This window comes from Corvus kubaryi, unplaced genomic scaffold (genome assembly GCF_017639235.1).
Source record: "Corvus kubaryi isolate FWS band 111438036 unplaced genomic scaffold, C.kubaryi_AGA036_p1.0 37397, whole genome shotgun sequence".
In the NCBI taxonomy this organism is placed as follows: domain Eukaryota; kingdom Metazoa; phylum Chordata; class Aves; order Passeriformes; family Corvidae; genus Corvus; species Corvus kubaryi.
In genome coordinates this window covers 5369029-5393013 of record NW_024581136.1, presented here as the reverse complement: position 1 = coordinate 5393013, position 23985 = coordinate 5369029, and the positions used below count along the sequence as shown (strand labels likewise).

The 23985-nt window shown below is 39.1% G+C and overlaps 1 protein-coding gene across 6 annotated transcripts in view; it reads right to left on the bottom strand.

Moving 5' to 3' along the window:
* RHBDD1 (rhomboid domain containing 1) overlaps positions 1-11167 on the bottom strand; it is a 28125-nt gene extending 16958 nt beyond the window's left edge. For 2 of the 6 annotated variants that reach the window (XM_042041805.1, XM_042041809.1), the window contains exons 1-3: positions 10343-11083; positions 4780-5297; positions 3195-3327 (exon numbers count right to left, since the gene is read on the bottom strand). In XM_042041805.1, the coding sequence (XP_041897739.1) occupies positions 3195-3327; positions 4780-5212 (566 nt within the window). In that variant the 5' untranslated portion in view covers positions 5213-5297; positions 10343-11083. The other 4 variants (XM_042041807.1, XM_042041808.1, XM_042041806.1 and 1 more) reach the window with 4 other exon arrangements.
* Between the last annotated feature and the right edge of the window lie 12818 nt (positions 11168-23985).

The following is a 23985-nucleotide window of genomic DNA, read 5'->3' as shown; positions in this document are numbered from 1 at the left end:
TAATTGGCGAGACCATTTTAATTGCTCGTTTAAAGGACAGGATATGCTTTCCCTAACAGCATTTAAACACTTACCAAATGAGTAAACTGGTTTTAAGCTTTAAAAAGTAACTTACATTGTAATGTCTGGGTAGATCTTACCAAAACCATTTACAGTTCTGAGTGAAAGCACACAGTACTTTCTACTGCATTTTTATCAATGCAATCCTGCAATTAGTCTGAGATAAGCATGAATGCAGATCCACTGCAATCTTTGTCACACACTGCCTTCAAAATTGAAAGAACAATTGAAATGCTGAGATCCAAATTCTTTTCCACGCATGCTAACAATTTCTTTTAAAAATATCATTACCATTTGTATACAGAATGAAAAGGCTCTGGAGTCTCTTGAGAAATCAACCCAGAAACATACGTTTATAGTAAATAAGGAGATTTGCTCCACTTATTGCCATGACTATGGGGTACTCTATGAATTCAAAAATCAATTTTCAGCATTCAAGTTAAAGAGTTAAACTCTTTTGTGTTTAAACAGGTTTAAACATAAATTAAGAGAAAATCTTCTGAATTTAAGCAGATGTAAACATGACTTGCAAATTTTTCGTCTCTATTATGAAGTTACAGAAGCCAATACACTAAACATTGAAATTTCCTACAATGTGCAATTAGAAATAACTCATTTATATTGGCTGTCAAAAAAAATAAATAATATGAGCTAAAATGAGCCTTTTTTCCTTCATAAAGTAGAAATGAAACCTCTGTTTAATGTACAAAGTATAATATTTGCATCAATTTTTACATTCAGGTCAATGATCCGCAGGAGTTACACAGATGATGGCACCAGCGCTCAAGCCAAGACAACCCCTGTGCATCAGTGGTAAAAGGAGACAGGAAAATGCACATGTCAGTAGAGGAAGGTAAAGACCAAATCCAAATTCACTCTCTTGCCACCTACTTAACCACAAACTTGTATCCTGCCATGGAGAGTTGCAGTTCTCTCTCATCAGTAACCAACAACTCTCATAAGAGTAACACATAAAGGCTGATGTGAACATTTATAGGTTAAAGGTGGTTACCAAAATAAAGTATCTATAAGGAACTAATTTTCCAAATAGATTTTTCTGGAACAGATTTATGAAAAATGCATGCCTCACCTGGAAAATAGCTGACCTCAGAAAATTAAAAATACTTAAAAATCACCTACTCTAGAAATCTCCAACATGATATTGATTCACCTCAGATATCTGCCCAGTTCTGGAAGAGGCACAGATTAAACAGAAAGTAACTTTTCACATATATGTTCTTCCATTAAGCAAATAATCCCAAGGACTGCTAAGCAAAGCCTGCATCTCAATACCCTTACTTTATGGAAGGTGAAGATTAGAAGTATACTGAATGCACTTTAAAATTTTTCCAAAACAAAAACATTAATGAGAAAGAAAATAATTAGAAATAATTATTAGATTATTAGAAATAAATATTAGAAAATAATTAAATTTAGTAAACTAAATCCTCTCCTAGAACACAAATCAAAGTTTCCAATAGGCTCAATATTACTTTTGGATCTTCCATTGGTTATGGATTCTCAAGTGAACCTGCTACATCAGTCCATTCAATAAGGCAGGTCCAAATTTACTGCATGGCTTTCTGACTGGACAGAATTCTGCCCCAATTACTGACCTCTTAGCTATCCAAAACTAAATTATGCAACTTGGTCTACAAAAGGAACCAGTTAAACATACACTTCAAATATTACAGCTTGCCCTGAGCATACAGATGAGCTTGTAAGAGCAATACTGTGAGAGCTACAATTGCTATGGTTCATTGCAAGGCAGTTGGCAGTTACTAATTAAACATGTTGTGTTCTAGGACATGAATTTCTGGAGCTCACTACTTGTTTTCTGTAGCCCCCATTATCATTTAAGTGCTGTGAAATTGCCCTCTGTAGAGGTCACTGTAGAGGTTTAGATGAGGCAGGAATCTAAACTTCCATGAAATTATGAAACATTTTTTGATATTATTTCTGGACTTCCTATCCACTCTCTACCCAAAGACATTTCTACAGTAATGTAACTGAAAAAGAACAGCACCAATCTCTGAAATGATGTTTTTCCTCTACCATAAACAGTGTGATACGGTTTTACTTCATACATAACACTCTTTCACTATTCTTTACTAATAAACAGTATTGTTAAACATATCACCAAATAAAAACTATGTTCAGCTAGAACAACAGTTTGTATTTTTCAGAAAAATGTTTTTAATGCACTGAAAGCTTTAGTTTTATATTTGTAACAATGCCATGCAGCTCACAAATAAAACTGCATTTGGGCAGAGCATTCTTCTGTCTTTAATCCTTGCTGCAGTCAATCAAGCAGCCAGCCATAAAGCAATAAAACCAGTGTTTAACCTAAGCAATATTTGAATTCTCCTTCTGCTCTTGGAAATCTTCTATCTGTATATCATAGTATCTGACAAGGAACATCTCAGTATTGCTGAGCTCTTTTTTTTTTAATCTTTCTCAAAAGTGGGAAATTGCATATAAACTGTGATTTGCTAGTTCATAGGTTTTGTGTCTTACTTTGCACATATTCTCCAGTGTGATGCACAGTTACAAAATATTACACAGGAAAATAACTGATTTGCAAATAGGATTACAAAAATCAACTGCCAAAGACGAGCAAGGCCCTGTTCTCACAGAGGTGGGGCAAATGAACTGTTCTGGCACAGAACACACAAGGAAACTGAGGGAGATGACCAGCAGCACACCAGGACAGTGACACTGCACAAAATTTGCAGAATTCTGGATGATAATTCTATCGTAAATCATAAGTGACTAAGCCAGAGTGGGCTAGGACAGAAATGGCAAGCAAACAGCGGAATGCTGCTCAGCTAATGAAGCCCTTGGCACTATGGTGTAGTAGTTTAGTTACCTCGTTGAAAAAGCACATCCCTTTTCCTTGTCCACCAGCTTTTGTTATCTTCCCTCTAATACTCAGTTACACCTTCTGGGAATAGTATTTCAGATTTTTATTTTGAGATGTACTCAAAGTAGAGGTTTTTAAGGAAAAAGCAGACTGCAGCCCTAACACTGCATTGGGATACCAGCTAACACTACTCACACTTCGTGATACATTTCGAACTACTCCAGACAGCCCAAATCTCTTCTCCTTTCTTTGAAATATTAAATGCACTTACCCTGGGGAGATTAAGTGAATAGCCACCAGCTCCACCCAACAAGCATATTTACTGGATATCGGCAATCCAAAGACACTGCTAACTCTTCCTGGATTATAATGGTTGTTTAGAACTTTCAAAGCAAATAAGACTCCTGCAAACAAGAAGAAATCACATGAAGAGAAAAGTACTTGCGCACAAATAATAAACAAACGCAAACAATTTGAAGTACCCTGAAGTTTCAAAGCACCACGAAGCATACTACTGCATGCCAGAACAACAGTTCTGTTTTTTCAGTGACTTAAAAAAAAAAGGATATAAAAATTACGCATTTGTGTAACAGCCGAATCTAAGCTGCTTTTTAGTGTGCTTGCTCACTGTTGCTATTCAGGTATTCAAAACTATACAAACAATTCAAAAGGGGAGTTCTAGTGGAAATAATTGACTAAATTAGTGAACTCAAAAAATGTTCTGTGAGTTGAGGAAAGCCACTACTGAAAACCAAAGATTTGTAAAGCTCAACAGTAGGTTCAAATTCTGAATTAATGGAAAATCATCTTACACACACTTCAGAATCACTTGGTTCTGAAAAAAAAGTAAATAAATCACCTTTAACCACAGTAAACAATCATTGATATCTAACTGACTGCAACTGTTTTATCATGCAACCACCAGCTGATATGACGGAATGAATTCAGAGAACTTACTGGAAGTACTATGAAAAAGTTCCTCTAAAGAGAAAGCTCACAGTGGTCTGAAAAAATCTTGGAAAAATGAACAAGTAGAAGTCTTGGCATGGACACTTCGAGACTGGCACAGGCAGCCGAACCCTTCAAGGAAAGATTCTGCACTCAGGGACTCTACAGCCCCCAGAAAGGCTGATACTAGAACTGGGCACATCTTGTTACCAAAGGGGGGTGACCAGAAAATATCTGGAGGTCCAGAAGAGCAACTCCCAAGATGTTCCAACTCATACCAACCAGAATATCACAAGGAATCCTCAGAGGTGCTGAAGCAGCTTTTTTAGAAGCTGAAAAAGAGGGCTTGCCTTCTAAGGCTAGGTCCCACTGACAGCAAGGAAATCCCCTACTTGTCCAGGAAAGCAGTATCCACTTTTCCACTTGACTGCAGACTTTTGTAAAGAGTAGGAGTTTACTGACTTGAAACTGATCTCCTAAAGAAGACAATCAGGTTTTTGAATGTCGCTATCAGAAGCAAAACTAAGGGAGTCTCTCCAAAGACAGGCACGAGTAACTTTAAACTAATAGGCTTTTCTAAAAGCCACCTGATGAGCATTACTGACATCAGAAAATTCAGAGTTCAGACTTCAATTAACCAGTGATATTACACAGAAAACACAATTATACCAGGATGATGATATTTTCATGTTCTCAGGTAAAGTCCCTGTCAGTCACAAGAACATGAAATGAGTATATGCCTTAATGAGAATATATGCCTTAAATTGAAAAATAGGATAACCTTACTGACATGACAATCATACATACAGATGTACACATATCCACTTTCTACAATTAACAATTATTGTTATATAGCAACTATACATACTAATTTTACATATGTAAATTGGACCAACCCTCTGTCTTACCTGAAAAACCTACTCCACAATTCATTTCATAGGAAGGATCATCCAGAATTACCACAAGCAGGAGTTCCAGCACCATATAAACTACTCCAATCAGTACTGAAAATACTGCAATTATGTAGGCAAACCATATGCTCTTAAGCTTTCTTTCCAGCATTATGCCCTTCCAAAGCATGGAAATCATGTTATAATACAAATGCCAATCATCTGCATGGTGGAAAGGAGCAAGCAGCAAACGCTGCCAGTTCTTTCTGTGGATAGCTTCATTTACACTGAGACACACTTCAGACAGTGGCCTCACAGGATTCAGAAAGAGAAAAATATTCAGTACAAGTACCCCAAGAGTAACACAAGGAATGTTCTGGAGTCCAACTTGAGAAATTTGATAAAGCAGCAAAAGCAGTCCAGCACTGACTCCTCTCTGCCTTCGTTCCATTATTACTTCTTATTCAAATAAAAGTGAAGATTATTCCGATTTCCAGTCTTCTGTTCAATTCAAAACCATGCAAGTTTTGGAAATTCTGAAAGAAAGAAGGTAACTTGTTATATACATATAGGGGTGTTTTAAAGCTCATCACTGTTTTTGGGTTTTTTTTAAACACAAAAAAATTCATCAAGGTAACCAGCTGAGACCTTTTATATATCAGAACAAAAATTCAAGTGAGGAAAAAAAAATCAGAATTTGTAAACTTACATAAAACACAAAAAAGGAGATTTATACAGATAATGCAGGTAAACATTGTGAGAAAAAGCAGTCTGCAACCTCTCTTTCACATCCCTGGACAGGCTTTACTTAATCCATAAAGTACCTGGGTGTTCTAAACATGTTCTCATTAATCCTGATTCATTCAATAATTAAAATTCCATGAAGGAAAACAGTTTCAAATTCTACTCTAGAGTCTCCGTTTCCAGGATTCCTATCTTTGCTACATATTTCAATTTTTTTAATGATATTTTTCCAACTTTTACAAATATTCAAAACAAGCTAAGCTTGAAAACTAAGTTACGATTTCAAAAAAGTAACAGAGACGCAGCTAAGTACTCCTACATGCAGTTTGAAAATTGTTACTGCTTTCCTAGGGATTAGGATAAAGACTTCAGTTTAGAAGTATGTGATGGAGAAAAGAAAACCATAGAAGGAAATCATATACAAAATCAGCATATAAAATTTAAAGAGTTATGACAAAATTTTCATCTCTGCTTTATTTATGCCAGTAAAAAATGGGATTAAAGAGAGCTACAGAAATAGATCAGGCTAGAAACGGAGTTACTCTGACAGGAACTGACAAGGGAGGAAGCTGCACAGGACAACACAGCACAGGGGAACGTGGAGTTTCCAGAGCATGGAACCACCTGTGAAAGATGGGAAGAGATGCAAGATTTCAAGCAGGTTCCAAGGGCTACCCCAACTTGGCCAGTCCTACTTTTACTTCTGGAAACTCTGCAAGGTGGCCCAACAACAGCACAGCCTCTCCTCCCCTCCAGTGTGCCCCTTCTTTGCAGAACTACTGAAGATACACAACACATTATTCCACGTTAAGTATCAGTTATGTAGAACCAGCAAAACACAGTTACTCTTCAAAACTTTGCCAGCAGGTTTCAAATGAAACCACCTGAAATATTGAGATATATACAAAATTCTCACACCCCATTAACCTTCTTTATCACTATACACAAAATAGTTAAAATTGATAATATATTCATTTTTTATTTAAATGCCTTTCCAATTCATCATATGAAATGATTCCTCTTCAGCTTTATTATTAGATAAACAAGCAACAATCTAATTCTTCTAGAGGACAGGAGGAAAAACCAGACATCTATAAAGGACAGCTCAAGATGCAAAATTTAACCTTCCCCTATGTCTGTCAGGATTTACTAAGTTTCACATTTCTATAGACTATTGCTATGCCTGCAAACACTTTACTGAACATTTTTACTTAGGTATTCAGAGTATTCTTAATAATTTGATTCAGTTGCATTTCATGAAGTCAGCGAGCACATGGAAAAGAAGGAAAGCACCTCTGGATGATGTTACCCTGTAACAGCAAAAGGACCTGAGAGACCAGGATAGGGTGGAACATCAAAGACAACAAGGTAGTGGCCAGCCTACCTTCTCTGCTTATCCTGAAGTGAGAGGAGCATGTAGCTCCATGCTAGTTCACACACAGAATTAATTAATGTCACTTCCTATAGTTAAGTATTCTAGTCTCTGCATTTCTCCTTAAATCACATTCATGCTTATTATAGCAATTTAAGAGAAGAAAAAAACAACCTGGTTGGGTTTTTTTTATCCTCAAAACAACTGCAGTAAACCAGAATGCATGTAAAATGTATTTGCTACATTACAATGAAAATCACTGCATTTTTCCCACGTTATTATCATGGAGATGCTGCATAATGTCTGAGCCTTGTCCAAAACAGAGTGAAAACACCAGAAATGTACTTTATACCAGGCCTCTTGAACATATAACTGCCTTCCAAACCCAGTTTCAAATGATCACAATTTAACTCCAGAGACCACAGCTGTAGCCCCCACAAAGCTTAAATGAACCAACCTGTTAAAGTGTTAATTGGTCATTGCGGATAATTAACATTGTCAGTCTTTGACTTTAAAGTCAACATTAAAAAAAAACCCAAACCCTTAGTTAATCACAAGTTTAATCAATGTCATTCCTTTTTTTCCACACTACTTGCTCTGGTATCAGGCAGACCAACACCCCCAAATATTCTTATAGTCTTCTGCCCAGACCTCTGGCTTTTCTTGTACCGCTGACACAGTTACACCTTTTTCATCACAAAACAGTCGACACAAAAACTGCTAGAATTTAAAAGTGAACATCCTTTAAATGCAAGTTATGTGGAAACCTCAAAATCTTGCCATACCGTTTTGTTCAAATTGCCATATAGTCTTGTGTTTTAAAGCTTCCATCTCTGCTTCTGATACTCTTAAATTTCCAATTTAAGTACTTATAACACCCATGCACCCAAAAAAAGAAACCCTCATCCAGCACATATCCAGACAATAATCATGGAACAGGGCTGGGAATGCTTTCCACCATGATTACAACAGTGCTAGTTATCATAAACCATTCCCATTACTGGGAGCAATCAAAAATGTCAGCCAAAACACATTGTGTTTGAGTTGAAAGGAAAAAGATATAAAAAGATATATATAGTTATTTGAGAGCCTTTAGGAATGCAACTCCCTTCAAACACACAGAGCTTTTGACTGTTTGAACATTCCTCCTCAGCCTCTACTCTGTTTATTAGAGTTGAATGAGGCTTGAAACAATGAAGCACTTTTTCCTTTCTCTTTTTTTTTGAAAACATGCCACCCACTTAAAAATGTACAAATTTCCAGAATAGACTTGAAATGGACATTTGTCCTGCATCCAGGATGCCACGTGTCTGCATTTTTGTCACCTACTCAAAATAAATATCTGAACTAAATATTCTTGGAATTTGTTTGTTTGTTTTGTACTAACCAAGTAAAAAGTATTTAAACTTTTTACTGTGACAACCCCCCTCACTCACTTGGCAACCATAAAATATTATGACTTCGCATTACTAAAAAACTCATGTAATAAAGTAAATATTTTAGTAAATGCCAGTTAAAATGAAATGTCCTACTCTCTTCTCCTATAGCTGTAATTTCAATTTAGAGGAAAAGAATCTCCCTGTACCCTTGGTCCCCCCAAAACAGACATAACAACCCTGAAATTTTGATTTATTTTTATGCAAAATCAAGTACACTCTGGAAATAAAATTGCGCATTCAGCCTACACATCCAGATTAGAGCTAAACTAATATCAAAACCACTTGAAACATAAAGGGTGAGTATCAGATCCTAAGGACAAACCATTCCACAATACAGATAAGCCTCAACAGGCCCACACTACTTGTCTGTGAAGATACCAGTCTCAGGACACAAAGGCTTCTCCCGGTAAAGACAGAAACTGTTTTTAGGGCAAAAGAGGAGGGCAAAGGAAGCAGGAGCAAACTGTAAACACTTTTACTGTGGCCCTCAAACTTTGGAAGGGGGTGAGGAAAAGGACCAAGGGGAAAAAAAAAAAAAACAATGCAAGGAAAAAAACCCTAAAAATCTGAAACATAATGAATCATCCTGTTTAATAAGTATGCAAGGAGAAGGTCAGCTGCAAGCTGTCAGCCACAACAAGCTCTGAAATGTACAGTAAATTACATAGTTCATAACAAAGAGAAGGTTCTGACTTAAATTATAAAATTAATTACTTCATAAAGAACAACTTCTGGATTCATCTAAAGGGCTTTCCTTCACAAAGGAATACTGAATGGTGAACTGAAAAGACACAGCATTTCAGAATTTGGTGAGAGAAGTCACCCATCTATAATAAAAATGTTTTAAAACTATTTAAGTCAGTAACTCCCTTGCTGAGACAATACAAAGTTAAATATCAATGTTAAATGACCTCATAAATGGCTAGATCACAGTCTTTTTTTATTATGCAACATTTTAAATTTCATTCAAAGTTTTCTGTTAGAATAGAGAAGTTCTTCTGTGTCTTATATCTGCTTCAGCATGAAAACTGAAAATCTTTTACAGATTTTTAATCCTCTTAACCACCACTAAAAGAGGAAGTCCTTAACAAAATAAGCTTTTAAACTAAGAACTTCAATTTAAAACTAAAAATGTGTTCTGAAGGGCATAACAATTACTACCCACAATAAAATATACACATGTTAAACAATACATGCCAAGAATCATTTTGGCCACTTTATCCCAAAATAAATGAGACAGCTTTCACAGGAAAGAACCCAAGGAACTAGGTCCAATCTCTCTCATAACAGACAATAATTAGTAACCGCCTCTCAAAACACCAGGATACATCTACACTAATTGAAGTTGAAGAAGTAAAGTAGTCATAAATATTTAATATATCACTGTACTTGTAAAGGTAAGGGGATGTCACAGCTTAAAATAAAAATACATCAAAACAACAGTGAACTTCAGATTAGGCCACAGACGAGTTTTAACTTCACAGACGTTTAATTCTAATTAAGGTCATGGATTTGGGTTTTGATTGGGGTTTGTTTTTTGGTTTTTTTCCATTTGATTGCAATTGTTACACTCGTATAATTGTAGAAGAGCATCCTCCTTTATCTTAAGAATTTTGTAATATTATTAAAAATGAAACCATCAAAGATTGCCTGACTCCACTTCAGAAGTGCGAAGCACAACAACTTTACAATTTTAGCATTCCTTGGTAGATTTGAGGGAAAATTTGTCTGCAGTGTGTAGGAGAAAGGAAGAACGGGAAACTTACTTTTTGAAGAAATCCATTTTAAATAATATTGGTTAAATCTACAAACAATTCAGAAACATATGCTTTCTAGTATTAGTGTTATACTACTGTTGTTAACACCTCCAATCTATGCCAGTAAAAAAACAAACAAACAAACAGTTCCAGGAAGAACATCACTGTGCTATTTCAGAAAATCAAACCAGCTCAGGTATTGTTAATTACATTTTATAGATACCCGAATTACTTAAACTTGGTGTTTTAACAGCTGTAAGAAAGCTTACCAAATACAGCCAAGATACACTTGCCATTGCTGCTTCTTTGATACAGGTGCAAGTTATTTGCAGTTTTTGGGGGTAGGTTTTTTTGTTTCGTAGTTTTAACAAAGGAAGGGATATAGTTCTGGCCAGTTATTGATTTTTTTTTTTTTTTAAGTTATTTACAGAATTTGTAAAAAATACCGCTTTAGAAAATGGGGTAAATGAAAGCAATAAACCCAAACTGCGGAGGCTGTGAGGAGCACAGCACATGTGCGGGTGTGGCTGCGGATAAGCCCCGCGGGTTCCCGACACCCGGCTGCTCCTGCGCACCGAGAGCGCTCCCAAGAACGGAGTCCCACAGGCACGAGGGTGGGTATGCGTACCAAGATAACGGCTGTGAAACCGTGAAATATTGGGGATTCGACTTCTGAGGCCGCTTCACTTCCGTAATTCCCACCACCACTCCTTGCAGCGGCGGGGAACGAGCTAAGCTCTGCGGAGGAAAACTTCCTACAGAGCGCACCTTGCGGGCAGCTGACCCAGCCCAGACCCCACCTGCTGGGGCTTGCACTGGGCACCCCCGGCTCAGCAGGGCGGCCCTCCCCGGGCGTGGGCCGCGCCCCTCACGGCCGGGGGGCCGCTCTCCGCCGGGAGGAGGCGGCAAAGGCAAGAGAGGAGGAGAGCAGAATGGGAGAGCACGGCAGGAGGAGGAGCCGCCGCGCAGGGACGGGGAGGAGGTGGCGGCGGCGGCTCCAACGTGCCCCCCTCCCGGCACTCACGTTCTCCGGCGGCGGCAGCACCCGGGCCCTCCCGCTGCCCCACGTGACCCGCGGCCGCCACTCCGCGGCGAGGGGAGCGGCCCCGGCCCCGCCCCGGGAAACGCACCGCGCCTGCGCCGGGGCCGCCGCGCCGCCAGGGGCGCTGTGCGCGGGCGGGCTGAGGGCTGGGGCGGTGTCTCGGGGCGGGCGTCGGTCCCGGGCGCTGCCCACGGTTAAAATACATAATCAGATTTCCTTTGAAAGCGTTTTACTGCACATGCAAAACAGTAACTAGTTCTGTAGGTTTTATAGTTCGAGGACTTTTTTGCAAGCGCTAAAAGCAGTTAGATAAAGATACTGCAGAATCACAGAATCAACAAGGTTGGGAAAGACCTCAGAGATCATCAAATCCAATCTATGACTAAACACTACTGTGTTAAACAGACCGTGGCACTCAGTGCCACATCCAGTCTTTTGTTAAACACCTCCAAGGTCGGTGACTCCATCTCCCTGGGCAGCCCATTCCACTGTCTAATCACCCTTTCTGTGAAGAATTTCATCCTACTGTCTAACCTAAACCTCCCCTGGAGCAGCTAAGAACTATTAGTTTCACTTGTGTGGAGTACTAGTCACTGGTGTCACTGTATTATTCCCCAAATTTGACACAGATATCCAGACTGTGAGCTTTGTTACTAATATTCAGTGGGGAATACAGTGAGCAAATTATAAATGCCTGAAATAATAGGTTCTCATAGAAATGTTGGCAAGCTGATCGTGCAAATATGGGACTAGAAAGGAATCATACAAAACCCATAGCCAAAGCTACATGTAAATGGCCTGATTTTGCTGTCATTTATGTGGCACTCAGGTTTCATAGAACATTTTGGCAACTCGTACAAGTATGTCATAGAACTTATAAGAGAATTGCATTCTGCCATTCCAAAAACAGCACACAGCTCAGCAGACTGGCAGGCATGAAAGGGGCTGAATTCCTAGAAATAGGGTGGAGATCAAGTTAAAGGAGCAGGCTTTGCCAAAACAAGCAACTTCAGCATAGTCCTCGCTTCCAAGAATGAACAGAAGCCAAAAGAGGCGGGCAAGGCTCAGTGTGTGCCACCATTTAGACGTGTTACCTTAAGCTCCTTACTTTTGGCACATTTAGATCTGTTACCTCAATTAATGCTAATCATAATAATTCATAGAAATCACAGGATGTGGGAGTTAAAAGTGCCTGAACTGATAGATTTTCTATCATACAGCGGGTTTACTATAGTTGGCACTATTTCCTGTAACAGTATACTCCATTTTCAGGCAATCATAATTCAGTCCATAATTCTTAAAGATGCCATATTTATTGCCTGAATACAGACCCCGATCTTATTACTGGATGTACAAGTCCTGAGGTTGTGGTTCCTTTCTGGGACCTAGAAGATCGTAGTTCCCTTTGTCGGTCAATCTGAGCAATCATATATTACTATTCTCTCTTTTCAGATCCGTAATGATATGGCAGGGATAACAAGTCACAGGAACAATGGGAAGCTAAGGAAATGAATAATGTGTTCTAGTGCTATAATTAATGGGCCACATATGTAGCTAAGTTTAAAAAAAACCCCCACCATTGTTCTTGTATTCTTTACCCAAGTGTGGGATTTTATACCCATTAAGTTTGTAAAAGTTGGGTTTTTTTCCTTGTTCTACACAAATTTTACTAAAATCCCACCAGATCTTCTGGATTACTTTATACTTAAATAAGTATCTGGTTAGAAGGAAAAAGAAACACCTGCTTCTCTCTTTCTTTAATCTCATGCCACCATTCATCTCATGGATTTCTTGTACTTTTTTGTCTGAATTGTTAATTTTTCTTACCAATAAAATTGAATGAAATGAGAAACACTGTTCACATATTACAACTTTTTTTTTTTTGACAAATTCTAAATTTTATATGCGTGTGTCATGCGAGCTATTACTCAGCTTTCCTCAACTTGAAAAATGTTCTTGGGTAAGAATAACTGAAGGCCTGACACATAAAAGGTTGGTTGAATTAATGTGAGACAATATCCCTTTCCATTTAAGCAACTATTAACAGTATAGCTTCTGTTTCCTGGTTATGTCTGGCCTGATTAGAAAGAGAATTCAATACTTGGAAAGAAAATAAAGAAGAAAAAACCAAAAACATCATTTTCATAACCTGTGTACTCTTGGTACAGGAGTGACGCATATGGTTAGCACTGCTTACGCCTTACTGCTAACTATATAATCCATGTAAATATTTATCATAGAGCTATTATCAGTGTAAACATACAGCTTAGTCATATGTTGACCCATAATGAAAAAGTGACATTGAGATCTTTGCTTAATAGCACAAGGTTTAAACATGTTTTAGAAGCACTAGAGCAGATCTTAGAATACTCACTTTTTCTGAGGTTTATACTGAGGCTTTTCAACATGTAACAATTGCAAAGGAACATCCTGCTATGAATTCATGGATGCAAATTAAATCCATATCTGAAGGATATTTTTCTAATTAATGCTGGGAATCTGATAGCAACACATTTGAAACACTGTTTATGTTAATCTTGAAGAAACTAGTTAGGACTAGCCTGCAAATATAAGAATGTCGTAGTGTAGTTATGGTAAAGGAACTGTGGCTTTCGTAGACTGTCAGTACATGACAGTGCTTACAAACAGCAGAAGAGAGAAGCAGTAACCCAGAATTTGATACACCGAATATTATGAGTCTGTCAGAAAATTAACAAAATACAGATGATCAAAGGATCAGTTTAAACATGTTACTAGTTTATATACAGCTGTTGTACCACTGCTGCCATTCTGGTTCTGAAAACAACATAATGACTTGGAAACTGTGGAGACAAGCCTTTCTGAGAGGGACAGATGGAAATAAGATCTGATAGTGAATGTTTTGTATGAATTCAGGGCTTACTCTTTCAGAGTTTGATCTGACATTAACTCTGTTTTTACTATGTAGTCCACCTCTACTAACTTCTCCTTTGCTGGCAGCTTATTTTCTCCAGTTCAGCTGCCAGCATCACTAACACAGTAACTTTATAATACAATGTAGACAAATGGAGGGAAAAATAGAATCCTTTCTCTCCAACTTATAGAGATAAAATGGAATATATCCTGGAGGTTCTTGATTTGTTCATATAGACTCCCAGAAGACATAGATGAAACAACCAAATGGAAACTAAAGGAGTGTCTTCATTAATGTGGGCTGGAAGAAACAGACCAAGATCAAAAAGGTTTCCCAACACTTACAGCCAAAGGCATCTGATCAGATGATCAGCCACCTCCTGCTTATCCAGATACTCCATGAGACACTTCAGTTAAGCCAAAGCATTTTGAAAAAGCTCAAAAGCCTGAGCTGTTGTATGTAACCAGAAGAGAAATGAGTAGACTAAAAGGCAGTGTTAAGGGAATGAATGTGTGAACTATGCCAAAGAAGATGGTACCAGGCAATCCTTCTACACAGCTGAAGGGCTTTCGAAAAAAGGTATCAAAAGCAGAGAGAATATAACGGGACATCACTGATGAAACAAACTACAATGTAAAAAGTTATTTGGTATGAAGTAACAAAAGAGTAACCTTCTGTCTTCTAAAGCTGATTTTAAAAGTTGTGTATGCAAACATTTATCTTCATTTTGCTTGACCACAGGAATAGGAGTCAAGAAGTTATTACTCATGATAATACTGTAGGCAGAAAATATTCTGTTGAATATAGTTATTTTTTTTCAGTGGCAGCATAATTTACATCTCATCATTCACAGCTTATAAAAATCATGAAGTTAAAGTATATTCTGCTGCTGGCAGGGAATTTTTCTTAATACTCTAGCTGTGAAAATTTTGTGATTATTTCCCATTTCTATAAAGCATTCACATAATGCTTTCTGTTATGGAAACATGGGTTTTGTTCCAATTTTTTATGAAATTTGAACTACTTTATAACAAGGATGTGTCAGTATTCTGGTGGCATTTGTGTGCTCCATTGTCCTGCAGGATGCCAGGACAGTGGAAGTAATGAAGAGATGAAATGTCGATTTACTGTACTCTCAGGTTCCCAGCTCTCAAAGTTGGGCTAATCCAGAGGCAATACCAGAGGGCTTCATTTGGCACTCCTTGTAAAGAAGGGTTTGTCAAAGATAGTACAGTAATTTCACCAGAAATTACATTTAAGCCCCTTCTTGGAAGTCTTTTCTTGCTCTACATTTTCTTTTGGATATATGAGTAGAATTCAGGCTCTGCATGTTTTTGGCTTTTATGCTAACCTTGGTCCTACATTGTATGTGCTCACTAGCCTGACTCTTGTCCCCTGCAGAGAAGCTGAGAGGCAGAGGCAGGGGTGAGGAAGCATTTGGAAGAGGGGCTGATACCAGCAGAAGACTGCTTCAAAAAATTTGCTTCACAATTTGGTCTTTTTATTTCTGTTTTCATAAAAAGAGGGAAGCTTTATTTGCCTTGGAAGTTTGAATCCCAGAAGTAGTGAGGAGACATAGTATGCAATAATTTTAATAATATCCATAATATTGAAGTGGACTTTGATTATTTGTTTGGGGGTTTTGTTTGTTTGGTTTCAACTTCCTAAAGCTGTCTTTAACATATTAAGTTTTATTTAACAAAACTAAGCCTAATGAAGGCATCTGTAACAGCTCAGAGTGCATTGATGGGCCTTAATTAGGTCTTAATAGGCCCTGACCAGCCTCATCTGAGTCCCCGCAGCCACACTCCCTGCCCATGGGCCCAGAGTCCCATTTAAGGTCAGCCCGAGGGCTGTGGTCGTTCCTGAGCAGGCTTGGATCAGTGTTGGTTTCTAGCTATTCCTCGGTTATGGGCTGTTGGCTGATGGTTTTGTCTCCAAACAGCTCCATCTAGGTACAATGCCTGGTTTTGTCTTCCTGTCCTTGCCTCTGCCCTACCTCGTTTTTATGGGCTGCCTTGTGTTTTGGACTCTTGGCTGAAACAGCTGCTGCCCATGGACCTTCCCTGCTCCTTGCTCAGGTACCTTGGGGCTGGGTCCCCTTCACTCTGGAACAACCCAGAGTAAGGAAGGGGCAAATACAGTATTTAAGGCAGGGAATCTGAAAGTGGCAATTCAAAGCTGGTAAATTCTACTGAAGCATTACTTTCACTTTTTTCATTATTGGTTTTTACAATGTTCAGTAGAAATTACAAGGCTGCTGTAGAAAGCAGTAAACTAAAATACATGATGAGCAAATTTGGTTTTTGAAGCACTTAAGCATTCTTAGTGTAGAAAATACTGTATGAGTTATAATCAAACTACATAAAACTACTGACTATCACCAAACCCGAGAGCTTATAGTTTGTAGCTGAGTGTTACTCAGGTTCATCTCAGGAGAAATTTCACTCTAACCTGATAAAGCAGAATTTTCTGGCAAATACAATGTATTATGTTTGGTCAGCTAGTATAGGTGGGAAAAGCAGACAAGCTTTCAGGAGCACAATGCTTTATTCAGATCTGAAATAGAAGCAGTGGTCTTCAAAGCTCAATAAAAAGGGAGGTGCATTTTTTTTTTTTTTTTTTTAAACTGCCTTTAGAGCACTGGAACCTACCTGAAGCAGCTGGTGGAAATAACTGGTGAGCCTGCTGGGGATGATGCTTTTTGCTGTGTATGTATAGGAAATAAGGCTTAGTCTTTAGCTTAGTTTTGAATAGCAGCTTTCATCTCTGTTTTTGGATAGTGCTGCTGTGGCCAAGACGATTACCTCAGGACAAAGACAGATGTGGTGTTTTTTGTTGGACCAAGAAATAGAGGTGGAAGCCTTCCTTCAGACCTGGAGCAGCAGAAGGAGATGGCTTCATGCTGTCCTCCCGTGACTGCTTGTCGTGATATGCAGCTGAGAAATGCTCTGATACGGTGCACTTACTGAGCAAAGAGCTGCAACAGGTTGCTGTCTTACTACTCCAGTTTATTTTTTACTTTACTGAAGATGATTGCCTGTCAGTCGTCTGCTGATAGAGCTTTCTAATCTTCTTTAAAGAAAATCAGCGAGGTGCTTGGGATCGGTTTGAGGCTGTCTCCAGGGGCTGGGTGGGGCTGGAGCAGGCAGGCTTCACATCGTGCTCTTCTCGTGCTGAGAGCCAGCACAGCTCCCAGCTAGAACAAGTAACACAGCCCCGGGCTGCCCTGTTCCACTAGCCATCTCCACTGCAGGAATCACACACTTCAAAGGCCACCCCTGGAAACAGAGCGGAGGTCGGGGCAGAGGGCTTGCAATTGGCAAGGTACGAGCACTGACAACGGCATAAAGATAATCCTCAGCCATCTGCAGGGATGTTTATGCTAACTTTCTAGGACTTGTTCAGGTTTCTGGGGATCTTCCAGCTTTCTAGGTAGAAGGGCAAGTTTTTCAACCATTAGTTAGATGAACCCTCCCACTTCCCAGAGTCAAAAGAATTCCCATGGGGATTGCCCTGGGGACCTCTTCCTTCTCTTTGAAAAACTTGTGAGTCTATTTGAAGCTTTTTCTTTCAGCAGCTCACTAATGTGCATTTCTGCTACCTGTCACATTTATTTTGATTATACATTCTGTGTTCAAATTTTGATCTGTTTCCAATGAGCTTGAGAAATATATTTTTTAATTACTTTCCTTGTTCTCTTTACTGGCTTTCCATCTGTAATATAATGGTCTCTGGCAGCTTTCTGGCTTTTGGCACTGCAGAGTACCTAGATCAGTTACAACAAGGTGACTTGGCGTTCTGCGCAGCTGCCTGTGAGGATTTCAGCCAGGCCTTTGCTTGATTAATGAGCATTGGCCTATTCTTGAGATAAATTCATGCTGGATTTTGCCCAAGGGCTACAGAGTGGGCACTCCAGGGAATTTAGTGGCAGAAATCTGTACTTGAAATGACTTTTCTTTGAGATCTGTTTACTTAATGATTGCTTGCTTGAAGGTAATACCACTGATAAGGAGGAAAAGCCAGTCAAAACTGTCAAGAGAAGAATATTCATTAGATTTTTTTTTTCTCCTACTTGTGTATTACAGCCAGTCCTCTCTTGGAGGAAAGATCATATGGCACACCCTATGCTGGGCCAAGTCCCTGAGGTAGGTGGGAGCTCATGGGGTGTTCGCTTGCATCTGCATGGTGCCTGTCAGCAGTGCCATTTGTACATCAAGGACTTGGCAGCGAGCAGTAGTCCCCCTCCTGCCCCTGCCAGAACTACTTTCCTTTGTGATGTCTGGCATATCCCTGTTGATATCAATCACCAATCAGGTGTATGAGCATGTTTTAGTTGATTTCCTAAAAATCAATGTGCGGCAATTTTACCTGCATGCTGCTCCCCTCAGTAACTTCTGAATCAACTGACCAGTTCCAGTCTCCTCCGCCAGAAGCGCGTGGGTTGCTTGTGGGCTGCAGCCCCACCACCTCCTGCAGCTACCATCCGTGGTCAGCCTGCCTGGTGAGGGGAGCTGCTCTGTGCTGCTGATGGGAATGGCTGGGGTGTGCTTGCCAGTCCTGGAGGTGAGCTCCAGTTCTGGAGACATGGTAGGATACCAGTTTGTTCTAAAGGGCCTGTCCAGCACTGCTGGGGCTGTGCAGCAGTAGGTTTGTGAGGAAACCTGTGACCTTTACCTACCCCTACCACGTGCTGTTTCTTTTCTAAACAGCAGGTCAAGTAGGGTTGGGTGGGAGACTTTGAAACCATTGGGTTGGAAATGGGAAGTAGGGAACATAGGGGGTAAACAAGTGTTGTGTATGGTATGTGCCAGGCAGCTGACAATACTATGATTAAACCTGATATTTAGACCAGGTAATCAGGGTTAATTTTTCTGCTATTCATCACTTATACATTTATAAGGAGTTGGACAACTGTTTTGATGCACCACTGGGGGATGGGTGTTGAAATACTCAGCAAAAAAAATCTGAGAATATAAACTGTGCAATATTTGAGTGCTTCTGCTGCAGTATGAGAAGTGTTTCTCTGAAGGAATCATATGTGATTCTGCAAATCCCAGGTTCATTTGCCGAAGGAGAAGAAATAAATGGATATGTGCACAAAAAGTCAATGTACTGAAATGAAAAAGCAACAGAACACAAAACACAATATGTGTGTTTTTAGAGTATCTGTCAATCTAAAGTAATAAATAAGTAAACAGAACCTTTTTAATTCGCGCAAGTAAATCCCTTTCAGGGCTGAATTAACTAAAGCATATCCCTATGAAATAACTCTCATTATATAAACCAGTGTGCTGGTGGTTTTTTTTTACTGATTTTGCAGCCAAAAAACCTCACTGCCATAGGTGTGAAGTTTCCTGATCATCTAATAAATTGATAACTTTGAAGCCTAGTTGTGACAATTTAAATGTCATCACTATTAAACAAGTTGCCAAAATGCAAACAACCATCCTAAGTCATTAAAATGTAATTATAAAGGACAGCTGGGTCTACTATCAATCTGGGCTGTGGGGACTCATAATGGGGAAAAATATGAAACTTTCACACAAACAGAATGAGATTGCTGTATGTGCCAACCCCAGCCTCTCAGGAAGCAGGGGAAATGTGTGTTCTGTGCATGCAGTTACTGGTGCTCATGGAAGGCTTGCATTGCCGAGATGGACATAGGAGTCAGTGGCAGTGTGACATCCATCAAATGTCTTCACTGTCTCTTTGCCATATATGAGGAGTCCTCTTGCTTATTACCAGGGTCTGCTTTGCTAATGAGAGGCAGATAAACTGGGTGGCAGTTACAGTCTAGCAGAAATGACAGTGAAGTAGGACTAAATTTGCTCTAGTGTGGAATGGCAGCACAGGTGATGTAATTGCAGTTTGGAGAACCAGGTGGACTCTAAGTGATAATGAAGGCTTGCTTCTTGGCTTAGAGGAATAAAGGAAAAAGTGGCTATAAGGCTTTGCAGGCACAGACCTGATATGTTTATGAAAGCTGTGTTTAGTTATACTGATAACAGTTATTGAACTTTATTTTTTATGTTTATTATTTGTGTGATACTTTGATAAGGCCATGATGTGGGCAATGAGCCCAGTCCCTGCTCAAGACTCGTAGCTCCTGCTACATGTGATATAGCTCTAAATTCACATTGGTTTCAGCTCCATCCCAGTAGGTTCTATCTTTAATTCAGTGATGCAGCGTGCAGTTGAGATTTACTGCTGATATGCACCGTGGAAAGGGTGGAACAAGCTAGAACTGTGATACTGCTTCATCAAAATAGTAACCCCAAAAGGAGGCCCTGCAGTCTTTTGGTGTTTTATTTATATGCATTATGGAGCTACAACAGCTGCTAGATTCCATAATTAAGCCCCATTTTCCCTAAATGTGGTGGAAAGGGTAAAATAAGTGAGAAATGCTGATCACTGGTAAAACTCTAAAAGAAATCTCTTTTATGTATCTTGATGCATGTAATAACTCAAGTATTGGATAGCTTCTTTTTTTGAGGCTTTTACAAATCTGAATAGATTAAAAATATGTATGAATGCTAGTGTATTGTTTGAAATAGGGGAATTCTTTTTTCTTGTATGTCAGCCTACAGGACATTCTTCTCAAAATAGAGTGCAAATAATTGCAAAGTGTGTTCTAACTGATTGGTGCTCCTAAAATATTTAGGTATCAAATTCATGAATCTTTTTTACTCCTGTGAAGTAAATTCTTGTGGTATCTTGGGGCATTCATTGTACTGAAAAACTTTTCATTTATTCTCACTGAGAAATGTCTGCTATTGCATATGGGTGTTCAAAAACAATTCATTTCCTTCCTTTTGTGTACTTGGAAATGATCTAATAACTGGGTGTTCTGCTGTAATTATCTACCTTTCACTTTTGTAAATTGTAATTTTTGTTTGTTTTGTAACAAGAATCAGTTGGTATGGAGCTTAGAAAAACATTTAAGATTATGGACTGTTTCTAATGAACAGATTGTTTTCTGATGCAAATGGAAAGCCAAGTTGAGAGAGGTTTTTCTTTTTTTATGCAGAAGGATGCAGCCTCTCAACAGGCTTTGTCCTTATTTTTTGGCAGAATTGGACTGCCCTACTCAAAAGCATAAACAAGCCTCAGCCTATCAACAACAGAAATGGGACACCAACCTGCCAAATACAGGGAAATGAATAAATGGAAGAACAATAAAAGTCAGTAAAGTAGGAAATCTCATGTGGTGTGAATGATTTCCTATATAAGCAAGCTTTTTCTGCTGTTTCACACAGCTACACTAAGCATGAATAAATTTTTGTCACCAATGCTGTTATGAAATCATGCAAATTTGAGAGATCACACTGGTTAATGGACAGAATGGTTATTTTGGAAGGAAAAATAAGCTTTCCTGCAATTTTCATTCACTATCTCCCAATGTGAGATGGCAATTTACAGCAGGTTTAGGAAATTAAATGTTAGTTTTCCAGGTGTACTGAAGAGGTTTGGAAATTAACTTAGCGAAGGTGAAGATATGTGGTATTTCTCAGTGCACAGGAAGAGTCAGCAAGATGACATTGTAAAATATCCTTAGTAATAGGCAGTTAGAAAGTCTGCAGGGGATGGGGTCAAAAAAGGGTTAGCAGCTGACATCAAATCAGAAGCCAGATGTGCTGACCCTTAATCATAGGCTTTTGCAGGCTTTTTTTGTACTGCAATTTAGCATAACATTATTGAATTCACCTTTAGATTAAGCTGGTCTGCTTTGACATATACAAGCCCATATGCAAGTTAATGGCTGTGTCATCCACTTCATTATGCGAGCTTTGATAACAGACCAGCGAGGTGACCTCTGCAAGGAGCACTGCTTTTCAAGGTCCTTAACCATTTGCATTTTCAGTGAACAGAAAGTGGCACTCCCCATTTAGGTCATGTCGGATCATTAGTTTTGTGTATACAAATTAAAACTGGGAGTAGTAACCTGCCACATCTTTTTTCTTCTTGCAAAATTACTTAAAACTATTTAATTCAGCACTGTTATGAAGGTTACCTGCTTCTGTATGAGTGCAAAATTTTTGGCTTTGCAGAGGATGCCTTCTTAAGAGACAGTAGTTCCAGCAAGGCATAGGTGTTAGTGGACTAAAACTAAACATGGTCAGAAATTTTTAAAGAATTAAATTATCTAAAAAAAAAAACCAAACCAACCCAAAAACTATTAAGGTCACAAGGTTAAAAATGTGTATGCAAACCCTAACTGTTCCATGTTGCTTTTATATGATTCTGCAGTCTTAGCTTGTGAGATTATTCTGTAGGGTATTTTTGCACTAGAATTGGAGTGAAAGAGGGCTTCCCATGGCGCAGTTCCTGCTAGTTTAACAAATACTTTGGGGTTGCTAATATAAGCTTAAAATAACACTATATTGATGTAATGTTATCTTTATTCAGAGGCTGCGCTTCTGACTTGCTCACTTACACAGTGCTTACTCAACAAACCGCACAGTAATCGGTAGTATTAAGGTCAATGGCAACAGATCTGTCTCTCACACTGTGCACTAGAGACAACATTTACTGAATATTGCAAGAGTAAACTCATTGCTGATTCCCATGAAACTACTTACCTTTCATGCAGCTGTGGGAAAGGATTTAGCCAGGAGCTGGCCAGTGGGCTCATGCCCTTTGCAGTCCCCACTGTGCAGCTCACATCCTGAATTAGGCAGGTATGCAAGAGAGAGCACTTGTTTCTTAGATTGAATAATATCTGACCTTCCAGTGAGATGTCTTCAGTGGGTATTGCGTGTTCCTACAGTGGATGACCTTGATGGCATCCTTAATGACCTGGAAATCCAGATAAAATGTTATCATCACAGCTATTAGCATAATATGCCAGTTCTCAGATACTGAAACTGCAGAACTCAATGGTCTGATCTTTCCTGTTCACAAGGCAAGGGGAGGCGCATGTATGGGCCAGACTTTTCTCATGCCTGTTTTTAGACTCCCTGAATTTCTTAGCACCTATTTCACTCTTTTGTATTCTATCCCTTATTCCTATTAACTGTTGCTGTGGGAAAGCACAGTTGAATTACTTTAACACTTACACCTGAGTTTGTGGTCCTTATTTCATCTGTATGAGGAGTTTCAAGCCAGTAGGGTTGGGTGATTTTGTCTTCTCACGGGAGTTTCACCCAGGAGTTTAGTCACTTCATTTCTGAGGAATGCAGCTGTTGAGGAAGTTTGTCATCACAAATTAAACGAAAATGGCCCTTTAGTGCTGCTTCCACAGATACAGCTTCCAGTTCCCTGAGATGCCTCTACTTTTTGGTGAAGACTTTGCCCCTCTAAACAGATATATTTCACTTGCAAGTCTTAAGTCTTCAAAGTATAAACTTATTTTATACAGGCTGTGCTTTCTCTTTGAGGCTTGATGTGCAGAGGTCATGGATATAAAATACAGGATTTATAAACCATGGGAAAGGCACCCATGTTGTGTCACTACTCTGCTGGGACAAGAAGCATTGTGTGAATCTCCAGCTGACTAGAAGGGGGGAGACATTGCACTCTATCAGCTGTAATCCCCATGAAAAATACACCAAAAAGTAACTGATGGTTTATTCTCTTTCTGAAGTGACTGATGCCAGTATCAGTCAGCAGGCTTAGCTGAGAAGGAGGGCATGATGTATCTTTTTATGCCTTGGTTTTAGAGTTCCCTTTGCCACTAAAAGCAAGGCAGTGAGGGGAATTCCTGCCAAACCCAGACCAGGACTGTGGCTGGTTGGTGATGTTGTGCTCTGCTGTAGCACACACCTGTGGGACCTTAATGCATGTGTGTTTAGGACACTAAAGTAGTTTTTCAAACTGGACCAATGTTTTACACCAAATTTGCTACAGAACTCTAATGTACCAGAAGAAACTGGCTATTCTACAGTAGCTTAATTAACGTTAAGACATTTGAAGTTGCTTAAATATGAAACTGTTTCCTAATGAGAATTCCTCTGAGATATTATTTTTTATTACTT